The sequence below is a fragment of the Pleurodeles waltl genome, chromosome 4_1 (genome assembly GCF_031143425.1).
Source record: "Pleurodeles waltl isolate 20211129_DDA chromosome 4_1, aPleWal1.hap1.20221129, whole genome shotgun sequence".
NCBI classification, from domain to species: domain Eukaryota; kingdom Metazoa; phylum Chordata; class Amphibia; order Caudata; family Salamandridae; genus Pleurodeles; species Pleurodeles waltl.
In genome coordinates this window covers 422,979,567-422,997,522 of record NC_090442.1, presented here as the reverse complement: position 1 = coordinate 422,997,522, position 17,956 = coordinate 422,979,567, and the positions used below count along the sequence as shown (strand labels likewise).

Sequence of the window (17,956 nt, the reverse complement as noted above, 5' to 3'; positions counted from 1 at the left end):
CGGTGTTTCTGTGCACTTTACCACTGCTATGCGGTGTTAAAGTGCATGTGCTCTGTGTCCAAAACTTGGCGACCTAGGGTTCTCCACAATTGGCATATATGGTTTACTAGTAAATCCATAGTAAAGTGCACTATGTGTGCCCAGGCCCTGTAAGTCAGATGCTACTAGTGGACCTGCAGCACTGGTTGTGCCACCCACTACAGTTGCCTTTCAAACATGTCTCAGGCTGTATCCACTTGCCAGGCCCAAACCTCCCTTTTTTTTTTTAAAGTGACACCGCTAAAGTATGCCCCGGGGTTAGCCCCCAGGGGAGGGTGCAATATATTTAAAAGTTGGACATGTACTTTTAAGTTTAACATGTCCAGGTAGTGAAAAACATTTAAATTCATTTTTCACTAGTGCAAGAACTAGTCTCCCATACGCTAGTATGGGGACTGCCTTAAAACATCTTTTAAGTGTAATTTCCCTTTGGGAAAAGATAGAAACATGGAGTTTGGTGTCTTTGGACTCACAATTTAAACACACATCTCTTGGTAAAGGTGGGTTTTAAATTGCAGGTCTGAAAATGCCCCTTTTAGAAAGTTGGCATTTTCCTTACTTTAACCATTCTGTTTCTTAGACTGCCTCCAATCCACATCTGGTCTGTGTAAGGTTTAGGTGACAGCTACATCTGTGGATTCCATTCAGACAGCCATAAATATGGGACACTCCGCAGCCCCTGCATACTGGTGGGCCTATCTGGGCAGGAAGGGTGGAGGGACTAGCACTCACTCTTCCAAGGGTAGTGACCTGACCCCGCGCAAAGGACTGATAACCCTGCACAGACCTCTTGGAAGACAGGACTGAGCTGAAAGGGAATTGGGGAACTTCAATCCCCTCTTTAAGTCTACTATAAGTACTGGTCCTCTGACACCATTCACTAGGAACACGTCTGGACTGAGGACATTCTACCAGGAAGAAGGATCACTGTGCGGTTTTGGTCTGCTCTGTAGGCCTGCTGCCTGCTAATTCTTGCATGGGAGTGAGAGGACTGGATCTAACTCTCATGCAATGTAAAGTTTTTCTAAGGGTCTGACTGAGCATGCCTCCTGTTTTTGAAGTCTCAGGGACATCAAAGAGTTCACCTGCATCTTGCTACCAGCACCTGGACTCCTCTGCTGAAAGTCCTGCTCTGTCACATGGTGCCAAATCCAGTCCTCTACCTTTGGAGGCGAGTGTGACGCTGCAACACAAGAACTGACAAACAACACAGACGTGTCACTTGGAACCGATGCATCCTGCTGCAAAAAGACCACTTTTGACACTGCCTGCACCGAAGCTGCAGACACTGCTCGCCGAATGCGCAAAGCAACGACCTTAACTTACAACGCAGCCCTGACACACTGGAATCAGTACTCATCGCTTCTGGAAATCGACACATCAACAACATTGCCCGATCAGGAAACAACACATCGCCTGCAAGCACAACACATCATCATTGAGCACTGATGCAAAAAAGGTACGGTCAACGGGTGTGCATGACTTTTGTACCCGGCCCTCACTCTATTGCAGTTGGACTGCACTTTTGAATTTGCCCCGGACAAGATAGTTCCAGTTGGAGCTATTGTCTTCTAAGGACTGCATTTTGATTTAATCTTTGAATTCATAACTTGGCTTATGTATGTTGTTGAATCTTTGTGGTTTTGTTCTTGCTTGACTCAGATAAATGTTTGCTATTTTTCAAAACTGGTGTTGAGTCCGTATGTAGTTTTTTCACTGTGCATGTGTATAAATACTTTACACATTGCCTCTTTAGTTTAGCCTAACTGCTCTGTGCCAAGCTACCAGAGGGTGAGCACCGTTTAGGTTTTAGTGTGTATCTTACTTGCCCTGACTAGAATTGTGATCCCTACTTGGACAGAGTCCAAACGTCTGCCAAGTAGAGACCCGATTTTCAACATGTAGGAGGATGCCTCTTATGCCCTATTACTTCTAATGGTTAAGGGTTCTTAATTAGTAAGTTTACAGAGTTTAGGTACTCTTGTTTATCAGGCTATTACATTTTGAAGAAGAAACAACCCTAGCAATCCTTCACATTGAACCTCATTCATTCCAAGGAAGGAGGAGAGGAAATACATATTTATTTCAAATTAAACTGAAAACTGCCCAATTCCAACCACGATGCCCACATTACTATATATCTGATTTCTACAATAAGTGTGAGCTGCACAAACTGGCTAATGGAACCAAGTTCCCACAATGATAACAACTTTAACATAATCTAGCACTGGGCAGCCTTTCATCGACTATTCAAAGCGACTGAATGATGCAGAAAGAGACAAAGAATAGTGCAGTAAAATCATGGAGAATGCAGATTTCCTAACATGCATATTTGTTTTCCACACCATAACAGTGACGTTTCATTGCACCAGACAGCTATGTTACTTAGGAAACAGGTCGGTCGTATCAAACAGAAGAGCTTCCTAGAGGCTGTATGAGGTCTGTGATCGATCCAAATGTTTTACAGAGTTCTGTCCTGGGCTAACAGAGTTCTGTATTGTACTGTTTGTATTTGAGGTCTATGAAATGAACCGATTTATTATGGTACGCAGGAAGCAATAAACAATCAAAATAAATACATGCACTAGTCTGAGTTCATGAAACAAACTGAGGGTTTCAGCGATAGCAAGTGCATCTCCTTATGTCCTGCCTTTGCCTTCTTTCTAGTGATTGATGACATTCACTGGTGAGAACTGCAACGCATGTACTGGGACAGGAGAGCCTTATGACAAGTAAAGAGGTATTTCTTTTGCACAAACGTAATCACTTTGAAGATTGGGGGAGTAAAGTAAATGGGACAAAGGCACTGACTATCAGGGGCAAAAAGAAACATCCCACCAGTAGAAACCTACACATCACAACCATCAATCAACTTTACTGCAATGTGCTTGCTCTAATTATCTAGAAATATTTTCAATATTATTAATATTTAGACAATGTTTTTCTAGTGGCCTGCAACATCTTCACTGACACCAATATTGCTTCCCCAAAACAACTCCCCTTTCCATACTGCCTCAATTTTCTCTCTTTCTTCTTGCTCTGATCTAAACCAGCATCACTTCTACTTGTCCAATAGGGATTCCATTTTTTTTTAACAGACCCCCTTCCCAGTGCTGCTGTGAGGCATTTTGCAATATGCTCAAATTATCTTCATTACAGCCAACGTCCAAACCTTTCAATCTGCCCCTTTAACTACCTCCAACAATAACATTTTTTTCAACCCACTATTATTTGGGAAATAGAAATATGTCCTTACGTGGAATATCCAACATCTCTCCAAGAGGGTGCAACCAACTTACGCTTTTTCAGAAAAGGCCTGGAACTGATCTCTTCCAATGTATGTTTACCCAACCCCACACGTCTTTGGGAAGTGACTGAAAAACATAGGACTGGGAATGTCCCCTTACTGCTTGGTTCCAACTCTTCCAAGCTGCATCTTGCTTTACAATTTGAAGTAAATGAAAGGAGATAAATAGCCTACAAAAAATTCTTAATTAATGTGCTTGCATTTATGCCCCTCTTGTCCAAAAACATCCAGCCAGTCTGAGGATTCAATCAGCTCAATGACAACCTTCTCGACAGGAGGCCACTGCAGCCTGCATCACGCGTTGCCTCTGCCATGCGACCAATGAAAGTAACACCATAACTACTAACCATCATCTTTCTACAAGTGGCAGTTAGTACTATTTCAGACCCACAAAGCTATATGACCCTATGACCCGACTTCGACCATTTCTTGAACTTTTTTCATATAGCTTTGTCACAGTATTTCATGAACTCTTCAGATAACCACCATTGCATACTACTCAATACACCCTCTTTTAATTGCGCTTCCGGGAGGTTTGCAAATACGTTGTACATTCCTTGTTTGCAGCTGCATGCCTCATAAATCTATGACCTCCATCACTAGCTCCAAATCTAATTCAATACACACTCAGTTTTCTTTCTCCTGCTTTACGACCTGATTTATCCGCTGGTTAACTCATTTAGCCCTTTTCGCAATCCATTTCTTTACCTGAAGTCACTTTTTTGGTAGCAAGAAAGCCCTCTGAAGCTTGCTATTCTTGTCTTTATGCACCAGATGATCTCTTATGTCATCTCTGAATTCCCACAAACAGCAGGCGGCAGCTAACATTTAACCAGCTTCCTGGCATTTGGGCCATACCAAAATGTGCCACTCTAACACTTTTTTCCCCCCTCACAATGTTCTTCATCCAGCATTCTCAATGGTACTTATCTTAATCCAAATTGTTGTTGTCCTCCCAACTAAAACGAACAGCTTTCACAGTCCTCGTGTTCATTTTGCACTCGGTTCATTATGTCACAGTAGGTAGTAGCAGCATTATTAAGTGTCTATACCTCTTGTCTCTTCTGCTGTATTCTGTACTGATCATCATCCTGCTTGGCACATAACAGCCAGTAGCAGAAGGTGACAACTCTTCTGTCAGCCACATCCTGTAGCTTCTTTTGCAGCTTTTTTTGCCACTGGCATATAGGTCACTGGTTTCCCATATGCAGCTTGTGCTGCCTGTTGATAACGCCATAAAGGTGTGATGCTATAATATTCCTGTCTCCTCATTCACTCTTATTCGCTGCAGGATTAATGGTGTTGCGAAGCAGTACTTGCCTGTCAGATCACTTGTAACCATGTTTTTACCTCAAATTTTAAGATCTACCATATGAAATTCAATTCAAATCTGCCCTGAGATGCTACCACTAAATGATCTGGACCACCAAACGTGCCACTCTGGCGAATCACATCGATGCCAGCACCAACAGGAGTGAAGAAATCTTCACCATTGTGAAGGATTTCACCTCACCAGTGGCCACCTTCAACTTGATCACTCCCTCGCAGGATCTCAGCAACAATCTCTCTCAAATCTTCAGCAACAAAATCAATGCCATTGACAGCAATTTCAACCCGCAACCAGACCCAAAAGACCTAGCCAAATGCCTGTCAATCTTATCCAAAGAACCAATGCTACCCACATGGCCTATCATCACGCCAGGAGAAACCGCTGCCACCATGAATTTCATCCTCTCAGGGGACCCCATTGACCCCTACCCCACCACACCACACTCCTCACCTACTCCAGAGGACTACAATCAAATCAGCACCATGCTCACACCCATTCCGAATGCCCCCACCTCTTCCATGACCTTTTCAGATGCTTAGAAACGTGCACTGATAAAGAAACCCTCCACAGACCCTTCAATGCATACCAGTTACAGGCCACCCCCTCTGCTATCATTCCCAGCCAAGGTATTAGAGAAAATCATCAACAGATGGCTCATTGAATACCTCTCCAAATCACCCAGTCAAAGCATGGAAACAACCCTCATCAGCGCCACAGGTGACATCAGCACGACACTGCAGCCCTCATCCTTCAAGACCTCTCTGCAGCATTTGACACAGTCTTACACTCCATCCTCATCCAACGTAACATCGGAATCCAAGGAGATGCACTCCAATGGATCTGTTCCTGACTGGAAGGACCCAGTGAGTCAGCCAGGCACTGTACATCTCAGGCACCCTCAAACTCATCAGCAGATTTCCACAAGGATCCTACCTGAGCTCAACCCTCTCCAACACATACAAGATCTGTACTGTCAGCATTATCGCTCTCACGAAATCAACATTATCTCCTATGTTGACCACACACAACTCATTTGCTCCCTACTGGACAAGGTGCCTAATATCCAGATCAAGGTTAAAGCCCTATTACTGAAATCACCCACTGGATGAAACCCAACTGCCTAAAGCTGAACAATGACTAGATCAAAATCGTGATCTTCGAGAAAAGCACTTCACTTTGGGAGTCCACCTGGTGGCCAGCAGAACTAAGACTGACCCTTACCACAAACCTTGGTATCGTCATCAAGAGCAAACTCAAGATGACCGCCCAAGTTAAGGCCAAGGCTGCCTCATGCTACCATACCTTGAAGAAGCAGAGGAAGATTTTTCACATGGCTCCCAACCAGCACCCAGAATAGCGTCTGGCACCGTGGTCACAAACAAGCTGGACTACAGGAGCACCTAATCCAGGATCAGAAAAGAACGCACCAGAAGGCTTTAGACCATTCAGGACGTGGCAACCAAACTCGTTCTCAAACCTACTCATCGCACTCACATCACACGCTCCTGAAGAGGTTCCACAGGTTCCCCATACACAAATGAGCACAATTCAAACTTCACATCCCCAACTTCAAGCACCACATCACACTGACCCAGCATACCTCAACAATGAAACATCTAGTTTCACAAACCTTCCAGACTCCTCTCATCCTAACTCCTACTTGCACACATCCAAACTACATGAAAAACCTGATCTGGCGGTCAAGCCTTCTTCTACATCACTCTGAAAGCGTGGACGACCTGACACTACACATAAGAGTCTCCTCACTTCTTGAATCCTACAAGAAGCTGAATGCCTGGTTTTGAGTAGTCCCATTAGGCCCTTGGTTTGGCTCGCACCTGCTTAGCACCAGGACATCCTCCTAGGTGATAGCACGCTCTACAAATCTGTATAACATAACTATTGTATGTACTGAATATGATTGAAAAACAAAACCCAAGGTAGCAAACCAGCTAAGACTTGGCCTCCTTCATCCAATATTATTCACTTACCTTATTCGAAGCCCTGAGAATTTCTCCACAGAGGCGCTTCCATTCGTAGCATTAAAAGTTCCAGATGTTCCAGGAGAGGTCCCACCAGTAGCAGTTTTGTAGTGATTGTTGGGTTTCACTTGATTGGTTGATATGTTTGGTACTGGCTTTGGGGGTGTGTTTTTATTTGCTATACTGGGAGAAGACTTAGAGATTCTCTCTCCTGTTCCAACACTGGGGTGCGCATTTGACCTCATTGGTTGGGAAGACAAATTTGGTGCCTGTCTGGGTTGTGGGCTCTTGGTCACTGAAGACATTGCGGCATCAGGACAAGTTTCTTGTTTTCTAGCACTAATACAACTTTTTGGATTCAGAAGCTGGCTTGACACGCTGGAATCTTGTCTTGGAGGAGGACTCCTGTTCTCTGTAGATGCAAAATATTAATATGCTATTTATAAATTGTGTGGTAAGCAAGATAGCAACAGAGAAGATCTTAAATGTAACAAATGAGAGAGCTCGAATATACATACGTGTACGTAATGAAACTCAAGGTTTAATCATCTACAGAAAAGTGGGTAAAGTTTACTGCAAATCTGATGCCAAACAATTGCTTCAGAATAGCTTTCAGCTCAAACACTTGTCTTCTGAATATTACTCACAATAAATACTTCAATAGACACAATGTATTAATCAACATTCATGAAATAAAACATTGTGGCTTGCTACCTCTCCTTTCTGGGTACAACTGTGTTCCAGCAGCTGGTTACTGGTTACCCAGATAAGCTCACACATAAGGAACGTGTGTAGGGAATATTTTAGATGCAGGTTCCATTTCAATGTAAAGTACCTCTTCTGAACTGTATCAAAACCTTTCACCCAATGCCACGAAGATGTACTGGTAAGTCACTACATACCCCTTTAGATGCAACTTACCAATATATGGTGCCATAACCATATATGATGCAAGTAGAGTAACAGATGTGCATCCAAACCATCAAACAATGCTGCAATCCCCAGGTTTATCACCATGAAGTAAAGAAGCAAAAGAGGTCTGGGTAGATAGAATCCGGACAGCAAGAAATAGACTACAATTCTACACACTTGGAGTGGGACACAGAACATCATGTTTGAACATTTGGCAGCAAACAGCACTGTCAGTGTATCCCACCCACATACCTTTATACATAAAGGTGTTCTATACACCTTGCCAGTGTAAAATGTTCACTCCTGAAAGTCAACTCAGAAAGAAAAGAAAGAAAACCCTGTACAAGAGCTCCTTCTCACAGTAGTGACATCCAGCATTCCTTTGTACACAAGTTCTTTTACATCTGGGAATGTTTAATGCATGTGGAAAATTGGATGCAGTGAAAATTATTCTTATAGTAAATATAAAAAGCTGTTTTATGCTTTGGATTATAATTAGAAGAAAACATCTCTTGATATGACCATTGCACACTTACACGAGGAAGGAAATGCTTAGTTTTTAGGTCTGGCTACAAACAGTTTTAGCTGTCAGCTACAGCTCACATTATCAACCCAAAAACGTATACAGAGAAGTGATTTGGGTCAACGACCTTCAGTTGCTTTATCACATTATTTGATCAATTCACAGAAGCAATAAATCTGGCTAGAGACAACTTGTAGTCTCTGCCGGACCCCATGTAAAAACAAATAGTAATAAAAAAAAAAATCATAGGGCTTTTAGCCTCCTTCAGCCATTGGCCAGAACAACCATGGCACCATCACTCCTCATTTACGGGATGTGGGAAGCTTTGCGAGGGGGTTACGGAACTAAATGAGCAATGACCCCTAACTGTTTAACAACGTTCTTCTCTTTTCTTTCACCAACCCCAGGGATTCCAAATATATGGGCCACTTTGAGGGAAACTAGAGAAATGGCATGAAGAATATGGACTGGCTTATGTTTTAATAATGTAACAAAAATTGATATTAATATTATTGCAAATTATACACAGATGTGAAAAATATGTTGGTGACAAAAGGGGTAGCACAAGGATATGTGAATATGGAAAACCAGATACATCACCACTGTACCTGTTTGATGTTTCTTCACGTTTGGTGCTCCTTGATGTTTGACCTTTGGCACAGCTGGACATACAAGCTGAGCAGAGAAAACATCGGACTCCATTAGTTTCCTGGCATTCTGTTCCTTTAAGGGATTCAAGTTCGATTTTTCTGTAAAACAAAATATTCATAGAGGGATACCATATCCAAAGTAGACCTTAAAAGTACCGAAATGCCTTCTTCTTTCAAATGCCTTGACCGTTTATTTGAAAGTTGGTGAAATGTGGAAAGGAGATATGCCCAGTACTTTCCATTATAATGTCCCTCCCAGTGGCTGGGTCTTAAAGGGATGGAGTCTGTCAGGGGAAGTGGAACCCCTTTATACAGTTTCATCTAAGAAAGCAGGGAGCCATTCCTTAGCCCAATTCAAAACTCCCACTCCAACCTAAAATCATGAATCATCTTATTTATGAATTTTGAATGCCTGTGGGAGAGGAACAAAAAGCAAATGCAGAGCCAATGTTTAAAGACTACTACTAGAAATGGAGTAGGTGTCCCTGGATTAGAACAGGTAGGTGATAATGTGAGACGGTTACTAGTATTTGCTTTAAGAAAGTATACAAAATATTTGTATTTGTTTCTTCACTTTTTGAATAATGTATTGAATATACATAATTGACTTATTCCCTTTGTACTCGATCCAAACATTTTAATTGATACGTTCCCTTAGAATTTCACGAATGAACCTCTAAGAAACCTGGTGCTTTGATTTTATAGATGAATGACACAAACATTGACTCCAAAATATTGCGCGACCTGGAAAATCAAGTCAAAAATATCACTCAAAAAATATTGTGGATAAGTATACCAAAGCTAAGAATGCTTTTATGTGTATATTTTTCTGAAGAATATTGTTTTATAGATCAATCACTAATATAATTTTAGTACATATGTGTGTATGTATATATATATATATATATATATATATATATATATATATATACATACACACACACACACACTCATAACACTAATGGGAAGTTAATGTGTGTAACTGTTTAGTGACAGGATGCTCTGTTTGTAGGGAACAGAATGGGAATTAATTTAATGTATAATTTGTTAAAAAAAACTATGTTTATATTAGTTATTTATATGTCCATTATGTAAATTGATTTATGTGATTTGTTTGATGTACTATAACTTAATTTGTTGATAAGTGTATATAGTTATCAAGTTTATTAAATGTATTTTATATTTATTATTGGTTTTGTTTGTTTTAGTCAATTCTTAATTTAATGTTGATATTGGTTCTATCATCTTTTGGGGCCGGCTGTGAATATTTTGGGTTTGAAAAGAGAGGAAAGTGCAATTATTTTAATGTTTTGTTTTTTACTTTTAAAGTATTACTCAACAATTTACTTATATACAGGTCTCGAAAAATCATAACTATGTTACTAGACCTGCCGGTCAAGTGGCTTGAATAATCTACTCAACCTAACTAATGTACTTGACCCGGAAACGGGTCTCAAATTGTGTGATCCTAGGCAAATATTGTATTTTACATTCGCCTTTTTCTTCATTCTCACACAAGTGCACCTTTAAATATGTGAGTTCAGCATTTCTGCTGTAAAACAAATCCTCTTTTGTTTGATTAAATACATAAAATGTTTGCTCCATGTATAATAATTCTAGCGCACACATAGGGTACACATGATCCATGCAAGACTTGCCTCTTAGTTTACTAATAGCTTAGACATGAGGACAGAACTATTTCTCAGTTTATGTTTAAAAACTCACTTGAAATAAATATATTTCTAAAGCATGATGTGGTAGCGCACTTTCATTTACAGGCAGTACATTTCCAAGAAATGTCCAAAAAACTTCCCACTAAATTGCAGCCTTTCTGATAAAACTATAAAATGCATTACCAATAATCAGTGAAAATTGGGTTTCAGAAAACATTTATCATTTCCACATCAACAAGTAAAGTGTTCTGAATTTTCTTTTCATCCTATCAAACTATTTTTTTCATCACACAGAAGTACAAAAAACGGTCTTTCACAGCTACTGAAATATATTTTGAAAGGTTTGTAAAGGTGACTTAGTTATATAAATGCTGTGTGTTAGGGGAAAGCTGATACCAAACGCCTTTCACTTCACATAGGCCAGACAGTTCACCTTACAAAATCCTGGAACTCTGCAGTCCCAAGGAAAAGTATTTCCACTGCAAGAAGACAAACTGACATTTGACCTCTGTCTCTGAACACAGAGCAAATGTGACAAGAATAAGATTTAAAGGCATCTTAATTGCTAATTCAGTTTCTGACTGCACAGAACACCTGTTCTTTGTCCACTTGCCAGAAGGGTCAAGTGGAATCTAAAAATAGCTCAACCTCATAAAATCAAACTGGCCAATGCAAGTGGTCCAGTAGATTTTTCGAGCCCTGAATTATACCACATATTTCTTATTTTGAATGTACTTTCATAATATTGTGTTAGTTATTTAAATATTTGGAAAAAATAATTAGGAGTTAACACTTTCCCTGATGATGCTTACATTGGAGTGGGAACTGTAAAGCTAACTGCTCAAAAGTACAAAGGTTTTTAAACTTTTGATGGAGTTTCATTGTTCGTTTTTGCTGCTATGTTTAAATGTTAATAATATATTTTGTTTAATGTTTATTTATAATTTTATTTGAAGTTATTTTCTTCTGTATATTAATTTTATTTAATGTTGATGTGTTTTGTAAAATTAGGTTTTTTGTTTTAGTTACTAGTATCAATGTATTTTTCATTGTTCAAATATTGTTTTTATATTTGTATTTTAGTATTATACATTCTTATTTACTTAGTTCATATATATATATATATATATATATATATATATATATATATATATATATATTAGCATTAAAACTATTTTAAATTATATTGTTTTAGTATTTTAATATTTTAAACAAATTACCACAATATTCTTGACACAATAGTTTTATCATTTACATAGGAAGCACTAAGGGCCGGATTTCAAATTTGGAATTTTCTACCGCCAGAACCGTGGTGAGGAGACTGCCGCAAAACCAAGGTTTCCACTGGTCAGCCCAGTGCGGCGGCATTGGACTCGGCACCACATGGAGGAGAGTCCAATGTCGTCGCACAGGGGGTTCCTAGCACTCTTGGAATGCGCAGTGTAGGCAAAGCAGACAGTGAGCCTTCCCCCTGTGACCCCCTGCACTTGTTCTCGCCAGCCTTTTCATGAAAAGGCTGGCAGAGAACATGGTTGTAATTAGGACGGCGGAGAGGACTTCTGTTCCGCTGTGGCTGATTACAACCACGAACTCCGTCATCTCATCGGGATCAGAGATCCTGGTGGAGACAGCGGTCTTTTGGCAGCACCAACCACCAATCTTGCAATATGGCCAGAGCCACGGCGGTCCAACTTGCACCGCAAATCTGGCAGTCTTCTAACCACCAGATTCGTAATCAGGCCCTTAAAATTAATATTTTTGTAGATTATATTTTTGACACAAACTTCATGTCAGTTGATATTATTATCTTCAATATAGTCATATAGCCGAGTATATTTACACTCATCAATGCTTCAGCGAATGCAAAGTAGGCCCTTTCTTCTAATTGTTCATTGTACAAGAAAGCACAACAGGACTATTTTCAGGCTTACCTGTAGTTTTACTCTTGGCCCCTGGAGATTTTCTTGTTAACTGTCCAAGGGCTGTTGACTGCAACTGCTTTTGTAATTTCTTCATTTGCTCTTGCATTTGCTTTAATTCTTCTACAATGAAAACAATGTGTTGCTATCAGGGAACTTGAATCATTCATAAATCTACCAAGTCATTTTTTAAGTACAACTCTACCCATTATTGGACTAGAAACTAGTTAGTAGAAGAACAATTACAATGTAAGGTACACCCATCAAAACTCCCAAGAAAACCTGAGATGGCAAAGCATGTGGGTGCTTGATGTTAAAGAAGAGATCTGGGCTCTCGACCACATTTGCTCTACACAGGGGGAGAGAATTAATTACAAGGCCAAATGGAAATACAACTCTTTAAACTCTGACAAATGAGTGTTATGATCGAGGTGTAAGGGGCTAACCGATTGTAGAAGTCGGACAGCCGTTTTAGAAGCGTATTCAAAAAGAAGAGTCAATTGTCCCCTCAGGAGCAGTAACAAGTGTTGAGAAGAACCTGGTTTAATGCAAAGCAGACTTACCATTTGTTGGTCTTAGATATATAAAATCATAGTTTATACAAAGTGTATTATACAGCATTAATGTCTGCATGCCAAGGACTGAATTAATGTTCAATAAATTATAAATGCACTTACACACACACATATATAAACACACAGAATTTGTTAGTGCAATTCCCTTAGATAAAAGAAACCAGATAGGCAAAGGTGAACATTCTTTTGCTGAGGACTTAAGTGCATGAATGAAGAAAAGCATAAGAAAAAATACCTTCCAGGTCCTGCTTTGTTTTCTCATGAGGAGACTTTGGTGAGGGAATTACATTTTTTTCAGCAAAATCTTGTACACAATCTTCTTTCTCCTCATCCTCTAGATCTTCCAACTCCCCAAAAAGGGTGGCCACATTTTCCTGCATGCCACACAACTTTGCATCCCCAGAAGCAATATCTTCCTCTGTGTAAGAGCCATCCTCATCTGCATCAAAGAGGTCATCAAATTCATCATGCTGGGCATTAGCATCAGACGGTGGGTCACTCCCACTGACAGAATCTCGGTCTTGGGGACCCTCGTTCTCTTCTAATAATGATGTCAATAAATCCAAGTCAGAATCTGAAAGGAAACAGTAAGTGAAACACAATAAGCACGAGAAATGGGAAACAATTATAAAAGCTGTTGCGTGGTCCCCATGTAAGAATTGCAGGCTGGAGGTCAGGCTGCAATAGAATTGAAGCTAAGGTCTTGATGTGAGCTGTGGCTGACTTTCCACTAGTCCTCAACAACCCAATTTGGTTTCTCTAGGAAGCAACATGATGCTTCATTATCAGTTCAGTCTAAGCAGTAAATTGTCTACACAGTAAGTGTGAGTATTCCACAGCTAATTAAGCAATACAGTTTAAACGTACAGAACTTAAGATCTAAAGCAATTAAGGAATGAGATGGAATAATGTATGATATAGCCTGTAAGTCAAACAATAGGAAAACGGATGCAATAGGGGAAAACATATTGAGTAAAACACTATTAAAAGGGGTCTAAAAGTAGTTTCAATAAAAATTCAAAAAAAATCATTCAGTAGTTATCCAAGGTCAATTTAAACAAAAACCAACATTGTTGAGATGCTGAACACCCCTTGCACTGTAAATGTACTGTATCCCTGCCATGAGAGCCCAACTGCATATGAAATGAGTTATCCAGACCTTTTTTTGTTGGCCATGGCATCACACTAAATTAAGTAAATAGCGATTCCTGGGGCACGAGTGTCCTTGTACATTCAAATGTTTTTTGTTTCAGTGCAATATGGAGGCGATACCCCAGATCCAGGGAATTGATTTAAATAAGTATAGTAAGAATGTCCCAACTTAGGATCTTGTCCCCTCCTTATACTACTCTAGCCTGAGCCCAGAGGCCGAAGTCTGTCCTTGACAATTAAAGGTTCAGGACCCGACTGTGGCGGGAGATGTGCACCAAGAGTTCCCTTGAGATAGACAACGGGGGCTGTCCTTCTCCTGGGTGTTATACCAAACAAAGGTAGTGGTAACGTAGCAGTGTTTTATAATTTGTAGTATGGACATTACCCCTTGAGAAATCCTTCTACACTAACAATAACCAATAGGTTCATGGACATTGTAGTTGTCACAACTGACCTCTGAAAAACTGCCTCAGGTTAAGTTACCTGAACACAACCACCCAGATGAACTGGTTTCCTGAGGTGGGCTTAGCCTACAGGGATCTGACAATGTACAAAATTTCAAAAGATGTTTCCAAAAGGGGACGTGAAATGAAGGTGTCTTTACTCTGACATCCTGCCATGCTAATGCCCTGCAGCTAATAAAGATGCAACAGAATTCTGATATTTCCTCCAGACTGAATCTAGAGAAAGCAACATGCCAGCAAAGTGTTTTTGGAATTAGTCATGCTAAGGTGCTGAACCAGGGTGTGTCATAATACAACCCCAATAAGAAGTCCTATAGCACTGAGCCACTACTTAGCTCCTAGATTCCCCATACCTATTACTTGATGTAAAGAGATCCATTCTTCCAGTAAAGGTTAAACATTCTAATGTGTACTCTCTTACCTTGTGCTGGAACTTCTCCACAAACCCCCTTGAGTGTAGGGCACGCCTTCAGACCCTTGATAAGTCTGTCTGATGGGTGTCCTGTAACTTGCAACTGCATGAGCTTATGTAGATTGAGTTAGGCCGTTCAGGGTCATGGATCACCCCAGTTAAGATCACCCGAGAAGGCTATGGCTTCTCTTGCACCACAGAATAGATCCTCATGACAGAATTTTAGGTCTCAGCAGCTATCTGCACTCTCTTTTTTAAAGGGGTGCTTTGTCCATCATTCCAGGATCAGCAAGCCCAAAAATTCCCCTGAATTGTTATCTGAACATTTGTATCCATAGAATCCCACTCCGGTAGTACAAACTTCACAGCATGCATTGCCTCTCAAATGCAGCTCATTTAGATTTCTGCAGATTAATCCTCAAAAAAGTGACTGAGGCTGAGCAGATCTCATTGCTTCCTCCTGCTCAGTGACAAATACCCAAACCCCTTGCCCAGTACAATACAATGTGACCAATAATAAGGCTCAGTAATTGAATCCTCCCCTTGCCTGAGGACTTTAAAGATACAATGCATATACAGCTGCGGGACACAAGATTGGTTTTTGCTGCTACTTGCGTCTCACCACAGATAGAGAAGGATTCCATAAACAAGCACTTTCTGTTGGCAGACAACCTTTCCAGAGCGTCAAGATTAATTTTGAGGCCAAATATTGACAATGGGGAATCTAATGCCTCTCATGCCCATACTGAGGTCAACCCTAAAATACCAATCCCTGTGGATTGCCCACCTACAAACAGAACTGTTGAGGCAATAGTTTGAACAGCTGATCTATGTCAGATATGAAAAAAGGCCAGCCACAGGATCTTTGATACATCACACTTGGGTCCAATGCCCTCATGTATTTACTACTGACCTTAGTCCTCGAGGTATCCTCAAGGAGATGTAATGAAGTGCACCAAACATCCAGAGAAATAAAGAAATTGTGCTCAAAACACAAACATTCAATGGTGCAAATGATATGTGTGGTTCCTGGACATTTTTCTTCAAAAGCAAATTGTGGTCAGATGAAAAGGAAAAGTAAAATCATACCTTCCATGTTTCCAGACATCGCCTTTTTGATATACAAATGATTCTGTTATAAAGAAAATAAAACATCACCATGTAAGAATCTTTATTCAAACATATTATATCTCTTAAGTTGAGAAAAAGCAATTTGAAGAAGTTACAAATATTTCATACTTCATGAGACTTCCAGAATTTTGAAAGTGCATGCCACAAAAAGTGGAGATATTTAAGTATCACAGCCATGTGAAAGGACTTACTTCAATTATGGACTAAATTATTGGGTAAGAAAGGTTTTAAACATTTTCCTGAACTCAATGTTATTGTGGAGAGCTATGTGAAGCTGGCGGCAGTGAATTCCAAAACAGGGCTGATGTCCTAGAGGATGGTTCCATTGTTTTGTTGTGTATCTGTAAATCTATAAACGTAAAACTGGTGGCTTTAGCGGGTTCAGGCTCCCCTAAAGTGGATAGGTGCAGACACGAGGAAGGCATCGGAAGGGCCTGCTTCTAGATTTGGGGCTAGGTTTGTAATTTTCACATGTGATCAGCAACAAGTTATATTTATGAGTTGCGATTTGTCACAGAACGATTTTCAATGCAATTCTGTATATATATATACATTTCTTGTAAGGGATTATTTTGCTAAAAGTGTAAATATCTTGTACTTGTAAATGTACTGACTAAAGGAAGCTTGAGAGAGCTCCCTCCCCTTTGTCGGGCAATTTTTTATCGATGATTATGCAGGTGGATTGTCTTGAATGTTAAGAATAATTCTTAACAATAATCATAGCCCTTAAGAAATGGGAGGTGCAACTGGCGGATGTACAACAGCATGAATCCCCTACAAAGAAGGTGAAGAGAGCATCTTTGAGTAGGGAAGTAGGCCAGAGTTTGTGGGGCACTAGATACGCTAGCACTTAAATCTTATCGGCAGAGACTGCACAGGGAAGGGGATAAGTCTTGTAGGCTGCTGGCATGGATCCTGTAACAAGAGGTAGAGTCGTCCCCTATTTTGCATATTAGGTGGGTATGCTGGTTAACAAGCGTAGGGATATCTTAAGCGTGTTGGCAGCAGGGCATTTGCAGACAGTGTCTCGAGCTGGCCCTCTGGCATCTGAGGAGGCTATGCAGGGATTTCTGCAGTGATTGAGGCTCTCTGAGTGCAGAAGGGAGTCGGACAGTGATATGACTGTGGAAGAGATAGATGAAGCTAATGATGCGCTTCCTAAATACAAGGCCTGTGTGGGGTGGGCACCCACGATGTTAAAAAAGTGATGTCGAAATTCTTAGTAAGATATTAGCTACTAGGGTGCGCAGGCTTGTTAGTAGTTTGGTTCATGAGGATCAATGTGGTTTTATACCGGCCTGCAGCACGACATTTTACTTATGTCATTTGGCCAATGTCCTACATACATGCCTATGGGGCAAGAGTTGGCACTGGTATCGTTGGACCTTGAAAAGACCTGCAATACTGTTAAATGGAGCTACCTGATGGCTGTGTTGCAGGAAATGGGGTTTGGCCCCAGGTTTTGTGCCTGGGTCCGCCTTCTTTATACAGAGCCCACAGTACGAGTTTGGGTGGGGATGAGCTCTCGGATTCCTGGGTGGTCAGCAGTTGGATGCCCTCTTTCGCCACTCCCTTTTGCTTTAGCAGTGGAACCTTTGACCTTGTTATTGAGTGGGGATCTGTCTTCTTGGGGGGTACGGGTGGGCCTCTCCACTCACTTCATCTCTCTTTATGCGGACAATGCGCTTTGGTATCTTCGGTCACTGGACGAGTCGGTTCCCCTCTTATTGCAGCTACTGACTGAGTTTGTGGGCATTTGGGGCTTACGAGTGAATGCGCCTAAGTCGCTTCTGTTCCCTCTGGGTACGCTTCGTGGGAGACCTCTGGATGACTTGCCTGTGGTAGGTCTTCATTGGGAATTGGAGAGTTTTGGGTAGTTGGGCATTT

At 40.7% G+C, this 17,956-nt stretch overlaps 1 protein-coding gene across 1 annotated transcript in view; it reads right to left on the bottom strand.

Annotated features, from left to right (window-relative positions):
- MCM10 (minichromosome maintenance 10 replication initiation factor) overlaps positions 1–17,956 on the bottom strand; it is a 93,929-nt gene that overhangs the window by 52,898 nt on the left and 23,075 nt on the right. The window contains exons 2-6 of the mRNA XM_069228674.1: positions 16,028–16,070; positions 13,146–13,484; positions 12,348–12,458; positions 8,702–8,842; positions 6,668–7,070 (exon numbers count right to left, since the gene is read on the bottom strand). Coding sequence (XP_069084775.1) covers positions 6,668–7,070; positions 8,702–8,842; positions 12,348–12,458; positions 13,146–13,484; positions 16,028–16,046 — 1,013 coding nt within the window. The 5' untranslated portion in view covers positions 16,047–16,070. The remainder of the gene's footprint in view (positions 1–6,667; positions 7,071–8,701; positions 8,843–12,347; positions 12,459–13,145; positions 13,485–16,027; positions 16,071–17,956) is intronic.